Raw genomic sequence first — 20,242 nt, forward strand, 5'->3', positions numbered from 1 at the left:
ACATGAAAGAGAATGATGCTGCCCCAAGCATTGAATCTTCCATTTGGGAATGAAAAAATGCAGTAGCAAATATAAACATTCCCGAGAACAGCTGAAAGTGCAAAGTAACCAATTTCCTGAGACTGTTCTTGTAACACAATTAATGTATACCAAGCAAAGAACTTCCAAGAAAACTAAAGCCCCATATCGATACGGCTGAGTGGGCTGTGAAACAATAATGAGGAAATACCATTTTAAGATTCAACATAAAGTGTATTAATTAATAAAAATCCACTTTATCTTTTTTTAAAAACAAACAAAAAACAAACAAACAAACACTTAGTCTTCCATGATTCCCCAGAAATTAAGTCTAGGGTCCTGGTCCCCAACACGGTGCCCGCGGGCGCCATGCGCCCGCCAGGTGCTCGGGGCTGGCCTGGCACCGGGCGCTGGGAGCGCCGGCCCCGGGCACGCAGCGCTGGGCGGGGGGAGCGCCGGCCCCGGGCGCGCAGCGCATGGCGGGGGGAGCGCCGGCCCCGGGCGCGCGGCGCTGGCGGGGGGAGTGCCGGCCCCGGGTGCGTGGCGCTTGGCGGGGGGAGCGCCAGTCCCGGGCATGCAACTATGGGGGGGGGGCCGCCCCGGGCATGCGGCTATGGGGGGGGGCTGCCCCCGGGGCGCAAGTGTCCCCGCCCCCTGGCGCCCGGCGGGCGAACGGCCACGCTCCCTGGCGCCCGACAACCTTGAAAGGTTGGGGACCACTGGTCTAGGGGATCTGAAACGGAATAATGTTCTTTTGAAGCATTTCCACTCTCACTCTCAGCCTGAAAGTCAGACATATGTTGGTTTAACTTTAACTTTTTTTGGCTTAAGAATTGCTTTATTTATTTAAAAATGTTTAAGACTTACTCAGTGACAGAATTCCATCCAGTGCTTAAAGATCTTGCCAGGAGACCATGTAATGACTCAGGTCTCCTTTTTCTACACTGTATAGATACTGGAATGCTTATCGAAAGCCCATGTAGAGCTTCCCAGTTCCAAAACACAACTTACAAGGATGACATCTTTGAAGGAACCTTTGGAGCATGGCATCCCTAGATCAAAACTACTGGCTCAACCACATCCATCTTTCATTCCTTCATAAAGAGCTTCAGGGGAGGTGAAGCACCAAGTTCTCCTTCCTTATGTCAGTGTTTTCCCCAGAATTCATGGAAACTTTTGGAGAGAGAAAACTAAGGGCTCCACAACTCCCATGAGCACTTCCAAGACCCAGAAGCCTCTCACTGTAATGAAATAGACAGCTCAAACTCCTCTTCAAATAATCCTTCAAACTTCCTGGTAAAAGGCAGAGGCATTAGCTTAATCAAGGATAACAGAATTATACATATTTGGGGTTTCTGGGCTGGCCTGTTTTTGATTTATAAGCTGGCAAAGGAACAGTGGGAAACTTCTCCTGAATCTGTTTCTTTTTTCACTTTATTTTTTTAACCTATTTGCTAGGGGAAATATAAGGCCTAACTAAATAATGGCTGTATAGTACTGCAAACTGTAAGTGCAAAGTAATTAAAAGGCCAATTGTAGGGCTGATATTACAGTTCTGTATCGCCTTTCTATGATCCTGTGGCCTTTGGAAGCATAGAGTGTTGATGACAGGAGGAGAAGGCCTCTTTTTGTTGACTTTGTATAATGTCCACTTGGTATCATATTGACTGGGACCCAGCACATTTTATGATGTACGTGGAAACTGCTGTTAACTGAATAAATCTCCCAATATCTCTAAATGAGGGCCAGATCCAAAACCCACTGAAGCCATCGAAAGACTTCAGTTGACTTCAACGGGCTTTGAATCAGGCCATAAGTGACTATTAGTGCCTTTGAGAAGACCAACTGAAGAAATTACACAACTTTAACACAAATAAAGGGAAACACGGTCTTCTCTGATACCACAAAAATGCCTAGTGAAATTTACTCCACAGCTAGATTTACAAGGATATTTAGGTGCCTCAAGCTGCCGATACGTGCTGATTGGCATGTCTATACGTCGAGCTGGATTTACACCTTCAGCTCAAACACTACATCTAGACTGCAGGCTTCTTTCAGAAGAAGTTTTCCAGAAGAGATCTTCTGAAAAAACTTCTTCCAAAAGAGAGCGTCCACACTGGCCGCATTGATTCGACGCTATCTTGCATAAAAGGCCACCTAAGCAGGGCTTTAGGTAACCAGTTGCTTCTGAGTGCTGGTGCCGGAGCCTAGCAGACATACGCTTAAAGGGACCCCCTGGACAGCCATTTCTCTGTTTCTGCTGTGTGCTAGCCTACCTCTTCGAGGGACAGCAAAGCTCTCGCAGCACCTGCTGTGGTTGTCCAGCTTTTTTGGAAGCCACAGCTTTTGTCTTTGTGCCATGGAGCCAGAACTGCCTCTGGGAATGTGATGGCCACACACAGCCATGCTGCAGTTTTTGCAGCACTTTGTGCCAGCTGCCTTCCTGGATCTGTCCGAGCTTGACCCCGAGCTCATTCTGGGGACCCTCTCCCTGGGTATGGGAGCAACACCTTTGCAACCGAAACCCACGGTGGAGAGGCGTTTCTGGAGGCTGGACACCTGTTCCAACTTGTGGGACTGGCTGGTCATGGAGCAGTGAGATGACCAGCAGTGGCTCCAAAACTTCCACATGCGGAAGGCCACCTTTTTGGAGCTATGTGCCTGGCTCGCCCCGGCCTCTGATGACGCAACACTCACTTGCGGTCTGCCATCACCCTGGAGAAGCGGGTTGCAATCACTCTCTGGAAACTCGCCACCCCAGACAGCTACTGGTCAGTGGGCAACCAGTTCAGCATGGAGAAGTCCACTGTTGGAGCCCTCCTCATGGAGGTAAAGCACTCTTGGGCTGCAGTCTCGGGGGGGGGGGGGGGGGAGAGAGAGAAGAAATACTAGAAAAGGGGATCCTTGGGAAAGGGGGATTAGAGAAGGTGGGGGAGTGGAGTGGGTGTGAGGGGGAAGCCCCGTCTCCAGGGGGTTGTGCTGTCCTGCCCTCACACACCCCTGCTACTGGGGGAGGGGGGGGAGCTTCATAGGAGGTGGCTCCTGGGGTGTTTGGGGGGCAGGCACCTTCCAAGGGCTCAGGCACCCCCTCTCTCATTCTCTGTTTTGTGTGTTTGTCTGTCTCCTTCTGCAGCTTGTGTGGGCCATCAACTCCATCCTACTGTGCAGGGTCATCCACCTGGGAGACCTGGACCCGATCATGGCTGGATTTGCTGCCCTGGGGTTCCCGAACTGCGGGGGAGCAATTGATGGAACCCACATCCCAATCTGCACACCTCAACATAGAACGGTCCAGTACATGAACCACAAGAGCTACTTTTCTATGGTGCTGCTGGCCCTGGTCGACCACCATGGACAGTTCCTGGACATTTTTGTTGGGTGGTCAGGCAAGGCACACGATGTCTGGATTTTTTGGCACTCCAGCCTCTGCGGAAAGCTGGAGACAGGCACATTCTTTCCCCGCTGGGACTTTGCAGTTGGGGACGTGCAGATGCCATTGTGCATCGTGGGGGATGCGGCCTGACCCCTCATGCCATTGCTGAGGAAGCCGTATACCAGTCACCTGGACCACAGCAGGGACCAGTTTAACTCCCACCTCAGAAGAGCGAGGATGCAGGTGGAGTGGACCTTCTGCCACTTCAAGGCGTAGCTGAGGTGCTTCCTGACCTGCCTTGATGTAGGGCAGCATAACATTCTCGAGGTCATCTCGCTGTGTTGTGTCCCCCACAACATTGTGGAGAGGAATGGGAAGGCCATCCTCCCGGGGTGTGTGTGTGGCCTCACAGAGGCTCGGAGGTGCACAGGGGACCATGCTGCCTGCTTCCACCCACCAGCCCATGGACAAGCAGCCAAGGGAAGTGTCTGGCCACAGTGGGATCCCCCCTTGGTCTGCAGAGGAGCTGGGAGTAGCCTGGCCTTCCCTGGGGCCCGCACACACACCTGCACCTGGCATTGCTGCACTCCTCGGTGTGTCTAGGGTCGTGCCTGCATCCTGGTGGCTAACCTGCTTCCAGCCATGGCATGTGCTGGGACGGCATTTCCTCCCTGGGACCAGATGTTTGTGTGGCCTTCCCTGAGCCTGGGAACAGGATCCAAACTGTGCTCAGGGGCTGCCTGCTGAGTCCGCGTTCCACACACTAACACTGCACGTGGTTCCACATGCACAGACTGCAGCACGATGTCCAGCCCAAGCAAGCCAAGCCACGCTCCCACCCCATCCCCTGTACACCTGCCTCCCATGCCCGGTGTGAGTGACAATCTGAGAGCACTCGCCTGAAGATCCCTCCCCAGTGTCAGACAAAGCCTGGGAGATGTCCACACTCACTGGAAGCGGCTCCAAGGAGAACGTGATGGTAGCCGTGTCATCCACCTCCTCCTCCGCCGTGACCTTTGGCTGGGCAATGACTGGTGGAGCTGGTGGAGCTCCTGGTAGTAGGGGCAGGTGGGGGTTCCTGCATGCTCTGGCCCGGACATATCCCTGATGGAGCTTTTTTACCTTACTCCAGACCTGTTCCAAGTTCCGGAGTGGGTGCCTGTGCTCCGCCAGGAACTTGGCCATGCGCTTAAAAATTTAGGCTCTGCAGTGCTCGGAGCAGAGATCCTGCAGTGTCTCCTCCTCACCCCACAACTTGAGGAGAGACAGGATCTCCGCTCCGAACCAGGAGGGTTCCTGCCTCTTGATCCCCCTGGGGCTGCTCCCTGTGAGGGCCAGGGCAGTCTCGGGGGGCTTGTGACTGCCCATGGGTGGCAATGGCTGTGGCAGGGAGAGCCGCGAAGTCAGGATGCTGCTCCCAGGCCGACTTCCTGCCACAAGGCTTGTCCACGGTGCCTTCAGCTTTAAGAGGGGCCAGGACACAGGAAAAAAACCCTCTTTCCAATCCACACACGCCTTTTTCCGAAAGAGCTCTTTCAGGACAAGGCATTCTTCCTCATAGAAACAGATTTACCAATATCGGAAAAAAACCTCCGTTCTTTTGATTTTCTTCCGAAAGAATGTGATTGTAGTCTGGACGTAATTGAAGTTTTTTCAGAAAAATGGCCATTTTACCAAAAAAACCTCTGTAGTGTAGACATACCCAAAGAGACAACTAAAACCAGAGTCAGTCCAAATGGCATAAGGGGGTGGCCAAATAGTGTGGGCCTAGTGTCTTGGATAGATATGCCTTCAGGGCAGGTAGTCTCTCCCGAATCACGCGACATAAAGGATCTGCCGACGCAGGGTTCTGAGGTCGGCAGATCCTCGTCTAGACTGCTGTGCTGTGCCGACAAACATGATTGGCACAGCACAGCGGCCATTTTGATTTAAATGAAGCGGCGATTATTTAAATCGCCGCTTCATTTCCCTTTGTCGTCCTGCCTCATCTACATAGCTCTGTCGATGGAGCCATGTAGTCTAGACACACCCTAACAGCTGTGCCAGACCATGGATGTTGCCAGACCAGAGAATCCCAGTTAAGAGCATTTCAACTTGTACTCTAAGATGCTTAGGCACTTTTATAAATCCAGACAGATGTTTATCTGCATATTACAGCACTTAAGTATACTTGTAAATCTGGCCCTTGTTGCTGTTGTTGTTGCTTTTTAAACATGGCCCTTGGTTAATAGTTTACCCATTTGAAGGCTCAGGGATTGATGTTTGTTTGTTTTTAGTTAAGTTAGTAGGGTGTGCATGTAACAAAAGATGGGCTTATAAACAGGGAAATAGCACCTTTACCCTGCAGAGACTAGCTTCTGTGGCTGGAGCTTTCCAGAGAGCATAAGGGAGTACAGGCTGCCCCCGACTTGCGATGTGATCAGCTCCAGGGATAGCGTCACAAGTCGGGGGCATCATAACTCGAGCCCGCATTTACGACAGGACAGAAGTCGGGGGATTTCGGCCCCTTCCTCACTTACGGAAAAGGTCCTAAGTGCGGGGGGTCATAAATTGGGCCGTTGTAAAGCAGGGGCCTCCTGTAGACATCAAAATCCCATGACAATTTAGTGGAGCTTGGGCACTTAACGCTCTTAGGTTCCTCTGAGAAACCTGGCCTCCATATAATCAAAACCATCAAACTTCTCAGTTCAAAATTAAATACTTAAAAAAAACCCACAGTGAAACTTCTTCAGTGCTGTACTTAGATAATTAGGAATGAGAACATTCATTAACATGGGTAATTGTACAGTGACCGCTTTACCTGCTTACTGGAACATGCATTGTGTAAAATGATTACTTTTTGTTTAAAGCAAAATGAAAAGTTCCCGTGTGAAAGTGCCACCATGCAGATGCAGACAGTATGTTACTTTCATATGGTAAAAGACATTTTCTTGGGCCAAAAATGTGTCATAATAAAAAGAGACTGAACTTAAACCTTTGCTGGTGCTCTGAATAAGACCTCTCAAAACCCAGATTGCTTGTCTTCGCTTTCAAGATAATTCAGAGATCTTATCTCTTGACTGGAAAAAATTACTACAATATTATGATACAACTTGCAAGAAGAACTTAAACATGATCTACACAATACATTAATAATACAGTAATGATTTTACCAGGCCAAAATAACCAAATGTAACACTCTAAAGTTCAAACACCATGACTGAGGATTTACAGTAGAACTATAAAAACAAAGGATTGATGGTTCATTGAAGTCTGCCCCATGGGTCACCAGTCATCTCTCCACAGTTAGATCCTACACTATTCCCAGCCTTCTATCCAGCAACACTTTCCCACAGTAAGAAAAAGAATCTAATTATTATCATCAACAGATTAAGAACATTACTATAGTAAAGGGATTGCTTCACTTCTGAGAAATGATTGGCTGGTGATTGAAGATTACAGAGCTAGATTAGTATAAACTGTTTGTTTTATTATTGGGGAAACTGATAGTCTGAAAACACTTTTTCCAGTTAAACATTTAACAAAAAATAAACACACTATATTATCTGGGATAGTTAGGAAAATGGTAAACTTTTTCCAAACACACCAGCACAGGTAGTAGTATATTTCACCATTAAAGCTAAATCACTAACTCACTCTCTGACATTGATCAAGTCACTTCATCTTGTCTAACTGCCATCTGGCTATAACAGAAAAAAGCAGCACTTTATGATAAGTAAACAAAAAAAATCTCACAAGTAATGCACCAGAATTTATATTTTTGGGTAAAAAAAATACTGCCCTCCTTCCCATAAAACTAGTCCCATGCCACATTTCTGTGACTTATACTACTGATCCATGTTTAGTTCACTGACTCTCAAACTTTGATCAATTATTTAAATATGCATTTAAATTGTGATCAAATTAAAAGCGGCTGTAGTGAATATCCAAATATCTACTTGACCATTATACACTTCACTTCAGTTATCCAGAATCCACCCTGGAATTTAAGAGCCCATTCCCCATGTACAAACGTGGGGGAAGGGGATGTATAGCAAGAGAGTGCAAGGCACTGCCATTTCAATCATATAGTAAAAGGTTGTATGCTCAGACTTGGACAGTTTAATTCTCTCCCAATATCCATTTTTCCTACTGGATTCCTGCTGTTCTCAGACACAGGCAATTATTTGGCCAGTAAGGAAGGGTCACTATTCACTCAGAAGCGGAGAAACTGACATAAAATTGTAAAACTGACAGCCATCCTCAAGGCAACAAACATGCCATAGGCCAGAACTCAGTGCATTGCACTAACTACACTGAGCTTCAACCTTAGTTTCTCCCCTTGCTAATACTATTCTTCTAATAGCACATTCAGTCAGCATATACATCAGCCAACCTAGTGGTTTAAACTTTAGAGTGCATTAAATTAAGAGGTTACTGACAAGTAAGATTCACATTACTTAATTCTGGCCTAAGAAAGTGTTTAAGTGAAGCCAAAAGAGAACTAATTTCTTTACTATTGCTTCATTACTGCTTCTCCTACTGAAAGCAATGTTTTTATCTATATTGAAAGAAAGCACTTTCTAAAACTAGTCTAAGTGTTTCATCATGGGGAAGCTAGACAAAGAACAAAGGATGCAAAGTAGCAAAGGAAGAATTTTCTACAAATCTATTTTGTCATCTTTGAATGCATTGTAAAGATATAAAGCAAGTTATTAATTCAAAATTAAAATGAGATTTTCTACTTTATAATTAATTACAATTATTCAGTCACATTGTTCAGCAGCATTTTTCATATAAATTCCTTCTGTTCTGTATATATTTCATAATCTAGATTAATTTATCATTTTGTGATTAGGCACTAACACACACCATTAGTGCTGGCATCAAAGGATTAAATAGCTAGTGGCTAATTTCTCTTTACTCTGAATGGTTTGCAACTTGATACTTACAAATTAAGAGCCTATTAAAACTTATCATGGTGCAAAACTTTGGTTTTACACTTTTATTTGCTGAATGACTTAACATGGAACAATGAAGCAGTTAAATAATAATAATAAAAAGCTACTATTTTGGACAAGTCCAGCCCCATTCTCCCAATTTCAATTTGGTGAAATACATGAACATCTTCAAACATTTGCACAGAATGAAGATAATATTTCCAAGTTTTCATAGAGAGATGCAGCAACACATGCTATGGATTTATGAGCCTTTTGACAAGAGGAAATCTGAGACAGTTTTAACACATACCAGCCATAAAGAGCTAAAAGAGACAGTTTTAAAGAGCCTACAAATGAGGTTCCAGTACTAGTACTCCATTGATTTGTGGGTCAAAAATATTGGTTAGTGCAATTATTTTCTGAAAATGCTTTTGTTGGGTCAGTTTCTCTGTTGATCTCTATTAAGAACTCTGTGGGCAGCAGTAATGTTATCAAGAATCATACAACAAAACCAACATGTGTAGGCCATTTCACAAAACTAGATCTCACCGCTGCAAATTCAGAAATTGGCCATTTTAAAAATACACTTTTTTAAAGCTGTAGGACAATTACCTCTGATGAAGAAGTTTTTGTTTTTTTAAAAAGGACGTTTTCCAGAGATTGAATGTTTATAAGAAATACAAATCTCTTTCTTTTGAACTGGAAGGAGGCAAAAAACCCACACTAATCAATGCTTCCCAAAATGTGTGTATGGAATCAATTTGATAAGTGCCAGAGATATTTATTTATTGATGCTTGAAAATTTACATTCAGGCTATGGACATTATTTAAAGAGAGTATAGGTTATAGCTATAAACTTACAGCAGCCATGTTCTTCACCACGTGTCCTACAATCACAACAACTCTTCCTTTGAATCTCTGCAGTGTGGCAGTAGCAGGACACTGGACAAGCTCTCCTTCTGCAGTGAATGCTGAGCCAAATGGAACATTGATGCTGCCTGAAATGTGGCCACGATTAAAGCTGATGGACAACACAGTTAAGGGAAACATGAAAAAAAAGAAAAGTGGATACATCCACACCTGCTGTATGACATGTAGCTTTTTGGGGGTTGGGCCTCGAATTGTTACCACAATACAAACAAACAAAAACAACAGGAATAAGCCAGTTGCTCAGATTTGTGTGTATGCACCATTCCCACTGAAGTCGATGTAATTTGAAATTTTAGCACAGAATTTGGATGGTAGAGTTTTAATACATAAATGTAAATTAACTTTTTTCTATTTTCTTTTCTCTTCATTGCTAATGCCAATGATGTATGTAAGTAAAATAAGCAGTTTCATTCTCCTCCTGGCTTATCTGATACAGGCTAATTTGTTCTTATTGGATCCATCAAGAACCACATTTACTATTTATCCATACTGAAAACAACAGCTGCCACCTTACAGGGAAACAAAGAGAACAAGGATTTATTTGCTGTTCAAAAAGGGACAGATATTATTTTGAACTCTGCAGTGGTCAATGGGTACTTAATATCACAGAAGAAAGCAGAGATCTATGCTCAGGGACACATTACTCTGTTTTATTAGAATACAGCCTTGTAAAGGTTTAACTATTCTAAATAGCCATGAAACTTCCATACGGAGCAACTTCTTTACATTCATTGCAGCAGTTAACCCTTTAGAAATCAAGAATCATGAACTTAAAACCTTTACCAGAAATTAAAAGTGTGAAGTTCATGTGCGTCTGTCAGTCTTTGATATGTGCTGGAGATGGGTACAACATGTGTTTTGTTTTGTTTACTAACTCCTTTAAATCAGGTTTATTTCACAACATACACTTATACCAATGCAGTGATAGAGAGAAACATAAGAACCCAGAAACAGAACTCCAGATCAAACTGAAATGGATTTTTGAGCATCTTACAAAACCTACACCTGTGCTTTATATAAAAATGAAACGCTATGCACATAGTATTCTTGAGACTGGAAACTTTCCTCTAAAATCTTGAATACGTGGCCTTCACTCAAGCATACTAGCAAGTCAGTTCTACATTGCTTTACACTACCTTGCCATTCTGAAATTGCCTGCATTTAAACGTTTTGGTACTTTTCAAAGTAAGAACAAAATCTCAGCTAACTAAGAATGTAAGAACATTTCCCAAAAGCAAATTAAATTAAACAACCAAAGTTTGAAAGAGTGTGGTTAATTTATTTGCTTCTTTTAATATTTTCACAAGCAGTTGCATCTCTGAGTTTCACCAGAAACTTAAGCATTGCAAGAAGTACCAGTGAAACTTAGGTCTTTATAGCCACTACTGTACTTAAACCATAATACTGTCATCAGTGTCATCTTACATCATGAAGGACAACAACATGCTATCTTCCAACGTGTCAGTCTCTCAATCTTCTGTTAAAGCTGAAAGACCATAAAGTACTTAGCTACGACCTTCATAAAAGGAATGGAACACTGCCAGTATTTCTGCTAACATGTTTAATGGAAAGAGGCTAAGATAATCAAAGAATTATTTGGGTGAGACAGCAACCAAGCAATGGCTCTAGCTTGGTGGTTACAGCTTTCATCTTGGATGTAGGTCACTCATGAGCCAGTCCTCCTTCTCTAAAGTCACAACAAGCTCCTTTTATACATCCAAACCTAAGTGTCTTGCTCCCCAGTTCAATAGTCTAATAAGATTTTATTAACAATTAACGAACACTAAAACTTGTTTGAAATCTTGTGTGTACCAATTAAGAAAAAACAGCACTGGGTCATTTTTCCACTAGTTTGAATAAAATTATGAGAGAATTTTCGAACAGAAGTGACTATTTGTGCATGTGAGCATGACAGAGGGTTTTTTTTCCATAGTTTACAGGAGTAAATTTGAAGGATTAAGAAAGTAAAAGTAGAATTTGCTTCAAAAGCATGCCAGCCTCAAGTATTCAGATTAGTCACTGTTTATGTCAGTACTTGTAGAAAGCTAGTGGAGTGCAGGCTTTAATTACAAGAAGTTGCATTGGAAGGAGCAAATAGTTATTCTTTTAAGATCACTACTTGCATACCTTTCTCAAATGTGATTAGTATGAACAATTTCAGTTTGAAGACCAGAACTGCTACGTGATGGGAAAGCATAACAAATCAGCTTTTTAAAGGCTAATAAGAGCAAGAACCCCATATCACTAATTAGTCCAGTTTATCTGTGTCTAACTCAGCAGTTCCCAACCCTTTCCATATGGGGACCCATTTTGACAATTCAGGAAGACTTATTGACCCAAGGCAATTCAAAAACGAAGGGAAGGAGGAAGGGCAGAGCCACCTGAGGAGACACTTGATGACCCTTTTTAAATGTAATGGAGACCCATATTTGGGTCCCGACCCATAGGTTGGGAAACCCTGGTCTAACTGGAAGAAAGACTCTTGCCCCAACCACAAACTGTACAAAATCCTCTTATTCACAGCTCCATTGTAAACAATAGTAAGAGAAAAGTTTAAAAATAGGACAGTTCTTTTAGACTGACCATAACTTTGCCCATACTGAGAATGTTAAGCTGCTTAATGCAACAACTGACTTAGCCTTTAAATCAAATAAAATACATGTAATTAGAGTAATGACATTCGCATCTAACTATGCAGCCTTTTTCTTGTTGTTTGTATTCTTTCTAATCTTAAGTGACCATCTTAACCAGTGCAGTCTTTAGCTGATTACAAAAAACAGAGATTTTGTGCAATACTGAAAGACCATAAAGTACTTAGCTAGGACCTTCATAAAAGGAATGGAAAACTGCCAGTATTTCTGCTAACATGTTTAATGGAAAGAGGTTAAGACAGGACTCCTGGCTTTCTGCTGAAACAGGGAACGCTCGGAATGTGAACTTTTTGTTACAAAGTTTTCTCTTGTAAAACAATCTTGGAAGAAAGGGGTCACTAGACATTATGTTCACAACATGTACTTCATTACAATACAACTCCTTAGTATCCAAGAAAACCCTTATAGCGAAGTTATGATGGACTGTTAAAAAAACAGTAATGAATGAGAAACCTGTTGACAGTCCTCCATGTTTCCCACGAAATCACATTAAAAGCTACTGTGCCCGTTCTTTCCTGTGAAACAATAAAATTGTGTGAAATATTAAAATGAATTACAAAATTATTCTAATTGTTCATATTGAGATGTTTTATTATAACACACCCCGTTTTATTATAAAAAGCCTCATTTTAAAGGATTGTGATGGGGCGACCAGGCCCCGCACTGAAGGGCTGGGAGTAGCCCAGGCCCAGCTGACTGAAAAAGCCCCACTCCTCCAGCCCTGCTGGGCCTGTTCCCAGCAGAGCCAGAGTATAAAGACAGAGGGAGCCCTGCAGAGAGGGAGTCAGCTAGAGGGTAGAAGGGCGCAGGCAGCAACCCCGGTGTTCCTGCAGCAGCTGAGGCCAGAGAGAGAGCCAGCAGTCAACCCCGCCTGAGGGACCAGACCACCTACAACCCCAGCACCAGCCCCGGTAAGGACCGACGCCAAGGCAGGCAGACTATTGGGGGCCAGGGTGGTAGGAAGCAGCCCAGGGCAAGGCATTGCTATCACAGCTTGGTGTGTATCAGCTTAGGAGCAATAGACCCTGCCTAAAGGGCCCTGGGCTGGGACCCGGTGGAGAGGGAGGGTCCAGGTCCCCCTACCACCGCTTTCCGCACCCTGGGCAATCACCCCCAGCTGGGAGAGGCTTTTCCCGGGGAGAGGCCTCTGGTACCGTATCTGCCCTGATAGAGGGGCCTGGACTTTATATTGGAACTGCTGGTACCATATCTGCCCTGATAGAGGGGCCTGGACTTTATATTGAGACTGGGAATTACCGTATATGCCCTGATAGAGAGGCCCGAACAGAGGAAATGAGACCTTAGAAGGGCGGGGCATACCCCACGCAAAGGGCGTACCCCTCGACTAGGATATTGATATAATAGGCATCACAGTAACGTAGTGGAATGAGGACAATAAATGGGACACAGTCATACCAGGCTACAAAACATATCAGAAGGACAAAGGTCACGCTGCTGCAGAATGGCACTATAAGAAAGTGGAAGAAAGGGTAGAATCAAATGAAGTAAAAATCTTAAATGAGCCAAAATGTTCCATAGAGTCTCTGTGGGTGGTACTTTCATGCTCCAATACTAAGAATATAGGAGTAAGGATATATTATTTACCACCTGATCAGGACAGTGATATTGACTATGAAATGCTTAGGGAGGTAAAAGAGGCTATCAAAATAAAAAAAATCAATAATAGTAGGGGATTTTGACTATTCCATATTAACTGGGTCACCTCAGGACAGGATGCAGAGATAACTTTTCTTGATACCTTAAATGACTGCTTCTTTGAGCAGCTGGTTCTGAAACCCACCAGGGGAGCTACAATTCTTGATTTAGTCCTAAGTGGAGGGCAGGATCTGGTCCAAGAGGTAAATGTAACTGGACCGTATGGAAATAGTAACCATAATGTAATAAAATTTAACATGGGAAAAACACCTCAGTAGCCCAACACTGTGGCATTTAATTTCAGAAAGGGGAGCTACACAAAAATGAGGAAGCTAGTTAAACAGAAATTAAAAGATACAGTGACAAAAGTAAAATCTCTGCAAGCTGCTTGAAACTTTTCAAAGATACCATAATAGAGGTCTGGCTTAAATGTATACCCCAAATTAAAAAACACAGTAAGAAAACAAAAAAGTGTCACTATGGCTTAAGCGCCAAGTAAAAGAAGCAGTGAGAGATAAAAAGGCATCTTTTAAAAAGTGGAAGTCAAATCCTAGAGAGGAAAATATAAAGTAACATAAACTCTGTCAAATTAAGTATAAATATAATAAGAAAAGCCAAAAAGGAGTTTGAAGAACAACTAGCCAAAACCGCAAAAAGGAATAGTAATTTTTTTTAAGTACATCAGAAGCAGGAAGCCTGCTAAACAACCAGTGGGGCCACTGGAGGACCGAGATGCTAAAGGATCACGCAAAGAAGATAAAGTCATTGTGGAGAAGCTAAATGAATTCTTAGTCGTGAAGACTGAAGCAGAGGATATTGGGGAGATTCCCAAACCTGAGCCATTCTTTTTAGGTGACAAATCTGAGGACTTGTCCAAGATTGAGGTGTCATTAAAGGAGGTTTTGGAACAGACTGATAAACTTAACAGTTACAAGTCACCGGGACCAGATGGCTTTCACCAAGTGTTTCGTAAACTATCCTTTAAATCAGCTTCTGTACACAAGGACTGGAAGATAGCTAACATGAGGCCAATATTTAAAAGGGCTCTGGAGGTAATCCTGTCAATTATAGACCAGTAAGTCTAATATCAGTACCAGGCCAATTAATTGAAACTATAGTAAAGAATAAAATTGCCACATAGATGAACATAATTTCTTGAGAGAAAGTCAACATGGTTTCTGTAAAGGGAAATCAAGCTTTACTAATCTAATGGAGTTCTCTGAGGGGGTCAACAAACATGTGAACAAGGAGAATCCAGTGGATATAGTATACTTAGGTTTCCAGAAAGCTCTTGAGAAGGTCCCACACCAAAGGCTCTTAAGTAAAGTAAGCTGTCATGGGATAAGACGGAAGGTCCTCTCATGGATTGATAACTGGTTAAAAGACAGGAATAAATGCTAAGTTTTCAGAATGATAAATAGTGGTGTACCCCAGGGGTCTGTATTGGGACCAATCCTATTCAACCATTTATAAATGATCTGGAGAAAGGGGTAAACAGTGAGGTGGCAAAATTTGCAGATGATACTAAACTGTTCAAGACAGTTAAGACGAAAACAGGCTGTGAAGAGCTTCAAAAAGATCTCACCAAATTAAGTGATTGGGCAACAAAATGGAAAATGAAATTTAATGTTGATAAATGCAAAGTAACTCACATTAGAAAAAAAATCCCAACTATACATACAATATAATGGGGACTAGTTTAGCTACAACTACTCAAGAGAGAGATCTTGGAGTTGTGGAGAGTTCTCTGAAAACATCCACTCAGTGTGCAGCAGCAATCAAAAACGCAAATAGAATGTTAGGAATCATTAAAAAAAGGGATAGAGAATAAGACAGATTATCTTATTGCCTCTATATAAAACCATGATACTCCCACATCTTGAACACTGCAGACAGATGTGGTTACCTCATCTCAAAAAAGATATATTGGCATTCGAGAAGGCTCAGAGAAGGGCAACAAAAGTTATTAGGGGTTTGGAATGGCACAAAGCAAGATTAAAAAAACTGGGACTTTTCAGCTTAGAAAAGAGAAGACGAAGGAGGGATATGATAGAGGTCTATTAAATCATGACTGGCGTGGAAAAAGTGAACAAGGAAAAGTTATTTGCTTATTCTGGCAATATAAGAACTAGGAGTCACCAATGAAATTGATGGGCAGCAGATTTAAAACAAACAAAAGGAAGTTTTTCTTCACTCAGCGCAGTCAACCAGTGGAACTCTTTGCCAGAGGATGTTGTGAAGACTAGGACTTTAACAGGGTTCAAGAAAGAGCTAGATAGATTCGTGGAGGTTAGATCCATTAACGGCTATTAGCCAGGATGGGTAAGAATGGTGTCCCTAGCCTCTATTTGTCTGGAAATGGATGACAGAAGACGGATCAAGTGATGATTACCTGTTGTGTCCCCTTCCTCTGGGGCATCTGGTATTGGCCACTGTCAGCACACAGATTATTGGGTTAGATGGACCTTTGGTATGATCGAATATGGCCGTTCTTATGTAAAACCCACAAAGTAATATTGCATTTTTGTGACGATAGGTAACAGTAATATCTAACAGGAAATACAGCAATAATAGACAGACTTTTTTGCACTGAGATGAAAATGTGTAAAGGATAGGTAGCTCCCATCACTGAGTGGATATATCATAGTATAGCTGATGTATTCCTTGTAGGATTTTATTTTTTCAGAATATCTGACCGTCAACTTCTTATGTATATTATGTTTTCTGGGAAACACTGGGACATTACCAGATAATAGGTCAACTAACTCAACAGATTGTATTATCAGTACAAGCTCACTATTCAGAAAGAATACTCCATGCTTCTTCCAACCCTGGAGACTGCTGCCTGCTATTTATCTACAGACTAGGTACAGCATGAGTAGCAGCAGCTTCTCACACTGACCCACCCATTCACATGCCTCCGACTGACCGGTCAGACAGACCAGGATCTTGGAGTGGTGAGTCTGCTAAAAAGAAAACCACTTAATGAAATTCTGATGAGGATTTAATATGAGAATAGCTATAGTCTTTAAGAGACTATTTCCTGTTAAAAAAGCTCACATTTCTGCTGGGTTTCTAAATAAACATGGTAGTTAGAAAAGAGGACCAAATTAAAAGCCTTTCCTACTTTAACCTTTACTATGAATGTAGCTTAAATTAACCTTAATTGTGCGTGGGGAAAAAAGGCACTGAAGTCCAGACAATGATGAGTCAAAGGATTCAGATACCTGTGACTAACTGGAACCTCCACTGATGCATGAAATTAATAAATAGAAGGAAAAACACACTTCCATGCTTTGATCCTCTTTATTTTAGTTAGATAGCAGATGGTGTTGAGCACTCAAATTTTGGCATATTTCCAAAAATGGAACATATTGTAATAACTCTTCTGCTTATATAAGTTACAATTTGGAACAGTGTCCCAACTTTACCATGCTCTGTTTTTCAGTAAAGTGTCACATATTAAACACTGAGAAAAATATTTTAGCACTGCTTCTTCTTAAGTTTATCATTTCCCTTAAAAGAACAGATTTATCAACCTGCAAACTCCTGAAAAAGCCAGAAACAGATTTAAAAAGATTAAGACATTTGATACATGTCAGCTCAGTGTAAAAATCATCTAAGGCACATACCAACCCTAAATAGGTAATACTGATCCACTACTGAATGGAAACTTTGTTTAAAGAAAAATAAACATAGGACACTTTCTAGAAATCCTACTTTTCTAGATCACCATACTTAAAAGGAAGTTTATATAGGTATTCTATAGTTGAGATTTCACAGCTTTCTTAGATGCACATAGCATGGGACATTTTGCGTAATACAGAATATATAACTGCAATATTCATTAATTCTGTGGCTGATTAAACAGCAGCTAAATTTACACTAGTATCTTGTGACAAGCCATGTTACTGTAACCTATTTGTTAGTGTACAGATGTAAGAACCTGGGAACCGATCCTTTAAGTGAGATCCTTTACATCCTGTTACCCAGAAAATCTAGATGCAAATACAGTCCTTGACTTACCAACAAGTTACATACCAAACACTAGGTCGTAACGCGATCTGTTTGTACGTCGGATTACATTCACTTACGTACAGCTGCGCTGTTTGTAAGTGTGGATTTCGTTCATAACTCGGGTTCTGGCTGTATAGGAGGCTGGTCTTAAATACGAACGGTCGTAAGTCGATATGTTTGTAACTCAGGGACTGGCTGTACTTAAAAAAAAACCAACCAATTATCTACACCAGTTTTACTGTTACAAAAGGAACTTTTTATAATGTGACAGACCACAGCCTGCAAACTGCAAAACTCTTATAGAAGGCAGCCATATTGGAAGATGCGTTAATGCTGTCTTGTTTCCAAATTAGCCTCACCTGAACACAGCACAGCAGCCAGGGTAGAAAATAGAGGCCTAATTAGGAGGCAGCTTGCAGCTGGGGTTAATTAAGCACCTGCTGCCAATTAAGACCTCCCAGGTTCCTATAAAAGGATTCCTCCCAGGCAGCAGAGAGGGAGTTTTTGGAATGTGCACAGAGGAGAGCTGCAAGGAAATGCTGAACCCAAGGATTGGTCAGTGATGAGAATGACTCCGTAAGTGGGAACCCTTGCCTCTAGGGAAATCCCAGGGCAACAAAGGAGGCTCTGTGAGTCTCTGAGGCGCTCAAGTAACCGCCAAGAAGCGCAGAACTTCCAGGGAACTACCAAGGGACTCTGTCATACATGGTGCATAAGTAAATACAAATAAATGTCTATATTTTAAAATACTGCTTAGGACATTAAGAGACTCACCTAATAATAGGTTGTGATTTATCCCACATTTAGATGGAAACTGAGACAGATATGCTCCTTGCTGAAAGAAAAACTGTAAAAAATAAAGAAGCCCAACCAAAAAAAAAAAAAAAAAAACCTTTAAAGTTGTATATGTTGAATTAAAAACCATGTATGAAGAACAGAATGAAAAATACAGCTGCAGGCTGTACTGAATAAAAGGTGACTGTATGATGCCTTCTCTAGTTGTGAGCCAGCTGGGTATCTGAACATGCTTTTCTGCATAAATCAAATCAGTGCAGCCACAGGGCTATTTTAACTCATGCCAATTACAAAGCTAAATACTCTCCTTAGGAGATTTTTCCTGGATATTAGCAGAACGCATCACGTACTCACCTTTCTAATAGTCCTCTAGCCCGCAAAAATTCATCCCCTCTTCTGACACATCCACTGCACCATGCTGTGCACAGGGACAGAGCACAGCAACTGACATAAAAGCAACTATGCCAGGCTTTACACCAGGCCATGATTCCATCATGTCAGAAGACACCTCAAGGGCCACTAGTGGCTTTCATGTCAGTATGTGCTGCTCTTGAGGCACAAAATGGTTTCATTAAGATCTAGCGTCTAGCCCATAGCCTGAGGAGCAAGGGAGACTAATAGGGAAACTTCTTTACCCTTTTTTCCCCCACAGAGGAAGAGTTTCCACTACAAACCCTATCTGCATATCTTTAGCTCTATTTACATTATTTAACATGCTAGTACCGACTTAACCCCCAACTAAAAAGGCAAGAGTAGTAGTAGTGGTGAACTGGCCAATTTTAAGGATACTCTTCACTATTACGGATGTCAACTACCAGCAGTTTTGGCTTGCTAGATTTGGTTTTCTTTGTAGGTGTTTTGAAGTGGGTAGGTCCTGTTAGCTCACACAGGTCAATCAGATCTTCTGCTGAGATTCGTGGTGACACCTCCGCCTTCAGATCGTTCAACTGGATAGAGTCCCTAGACTTTAGAGAGAGAAAAACAAAATCTTAAAAATGTGTTGTAAACTAAGTTGGTCCCTGATTGTTCGAGAAACAAAGTGAGTGAGGTAATATCTTTAATTGAACCAGCATCTGTTGGTGAAAGAAACAAGCTTTCAAACATACATAGGCCTGAAGAAGAGATCTGTGAAAGCTCAACAGCTTGTGTCTTTCACTAACAATAGTTGGTCCATAAAAGATATTACCTCATTCACCTAGTTTCTCACTTAACTGTTTAGGCTTTATCTAACATGCATTACAGGCTCTGTTCTATATGATCATCCTCAATATAAAAATGAAGTTTTACATAGAAACATTCTTTCCTTGTAACTACACACAACTTAGAGTTAAGCCATATAGCATTGCAACTTTTCAAATTATTCATTATGGATAGTTAATCTGACAAACTTAGCTCTATTTTCTGTTTGAAAATTATCAATACATAGTTTTTTCTGAATATATCATTTGCAATTATTTGATGATTAGCTTGTGAAAACAAATTTTAGCCTGTGGTTGGTTCATGAAGTGTTCACTGTGGAATAAGATCCTCCCCTTCAGTCCAGCCATTTGATGCAAGGTAAAGGAGTCCTAAAAAGCCTTGATCTATCCAGAGGAGGAATTCACAATTCAAGAACTGAGGTAGACAGTCACAAGTTGTCTTCAAGGATCCTCATAAAAGCCCTCATGTAGGTGTCATGTCAGGAGTGGGATGGATCCATAGGGAATGAAGAGAAGATTCTGGGCAGCAGTATGGCCCATAAGTCAATTGGAAAACCCATCGCAATTTAACAGTCCAGTGGAGCTATCTAAATTATGCCAGAGCCTACTCCAGTCCCCAGAGTAGCCAAAGATCAAAAGAATGCAAAGATTACTTACAGCTATCGCTAGCCTTCCCTGATCTGT

General features: G+C 42.2%; 1 protein-coding gene across 8 annotated transcripts in view; it reads right to left on the bottom strand.

Annotated features, from left to right (window-relative positions):
* TBCK (TBC1 domain containing kinase) overlaps window positions 1-20,242 on the bottom strand; it is a 184,130-nt gene that overhangs the window by 9,533 nt on the left and 154,355 nt on the right. For all 8 annotated transcript variants that reach the window (XM_075929700.1, XM_075929695.1, XM_075929699.1 and 5 more), the window contains 2 exons: window positions 19,149-19,324; window positions 9,172-9,331 (listed from right to left, as the gene is read on the bottom strand). In XM_075929700.1, coding sequence (XP_075785815.1) covers window positions 9,172-9,331; window positions 19,149-19,324 — 336 coding nt within the window. The remainder of the gene's footprint in view (window positions 1-9,171; window positions 9,332-19,148; window positions 19,325-20,242) is intronic.

This window comes from Pelodiscus sinensis, chromosome 5, assembly GCF_049634645.1.
Source record: "Pelodiscus sinensis isolate JC-2024 chromosome 5, ASM4963464v1, whole genome shotgun sequence".
NCBI classification, from domain to species: domain Eukaryota; kingdom Metazoa; phylum Chordata; order Testudines; family Trionychidae; genus Pelodiscus; species Pelodiscus sinensis.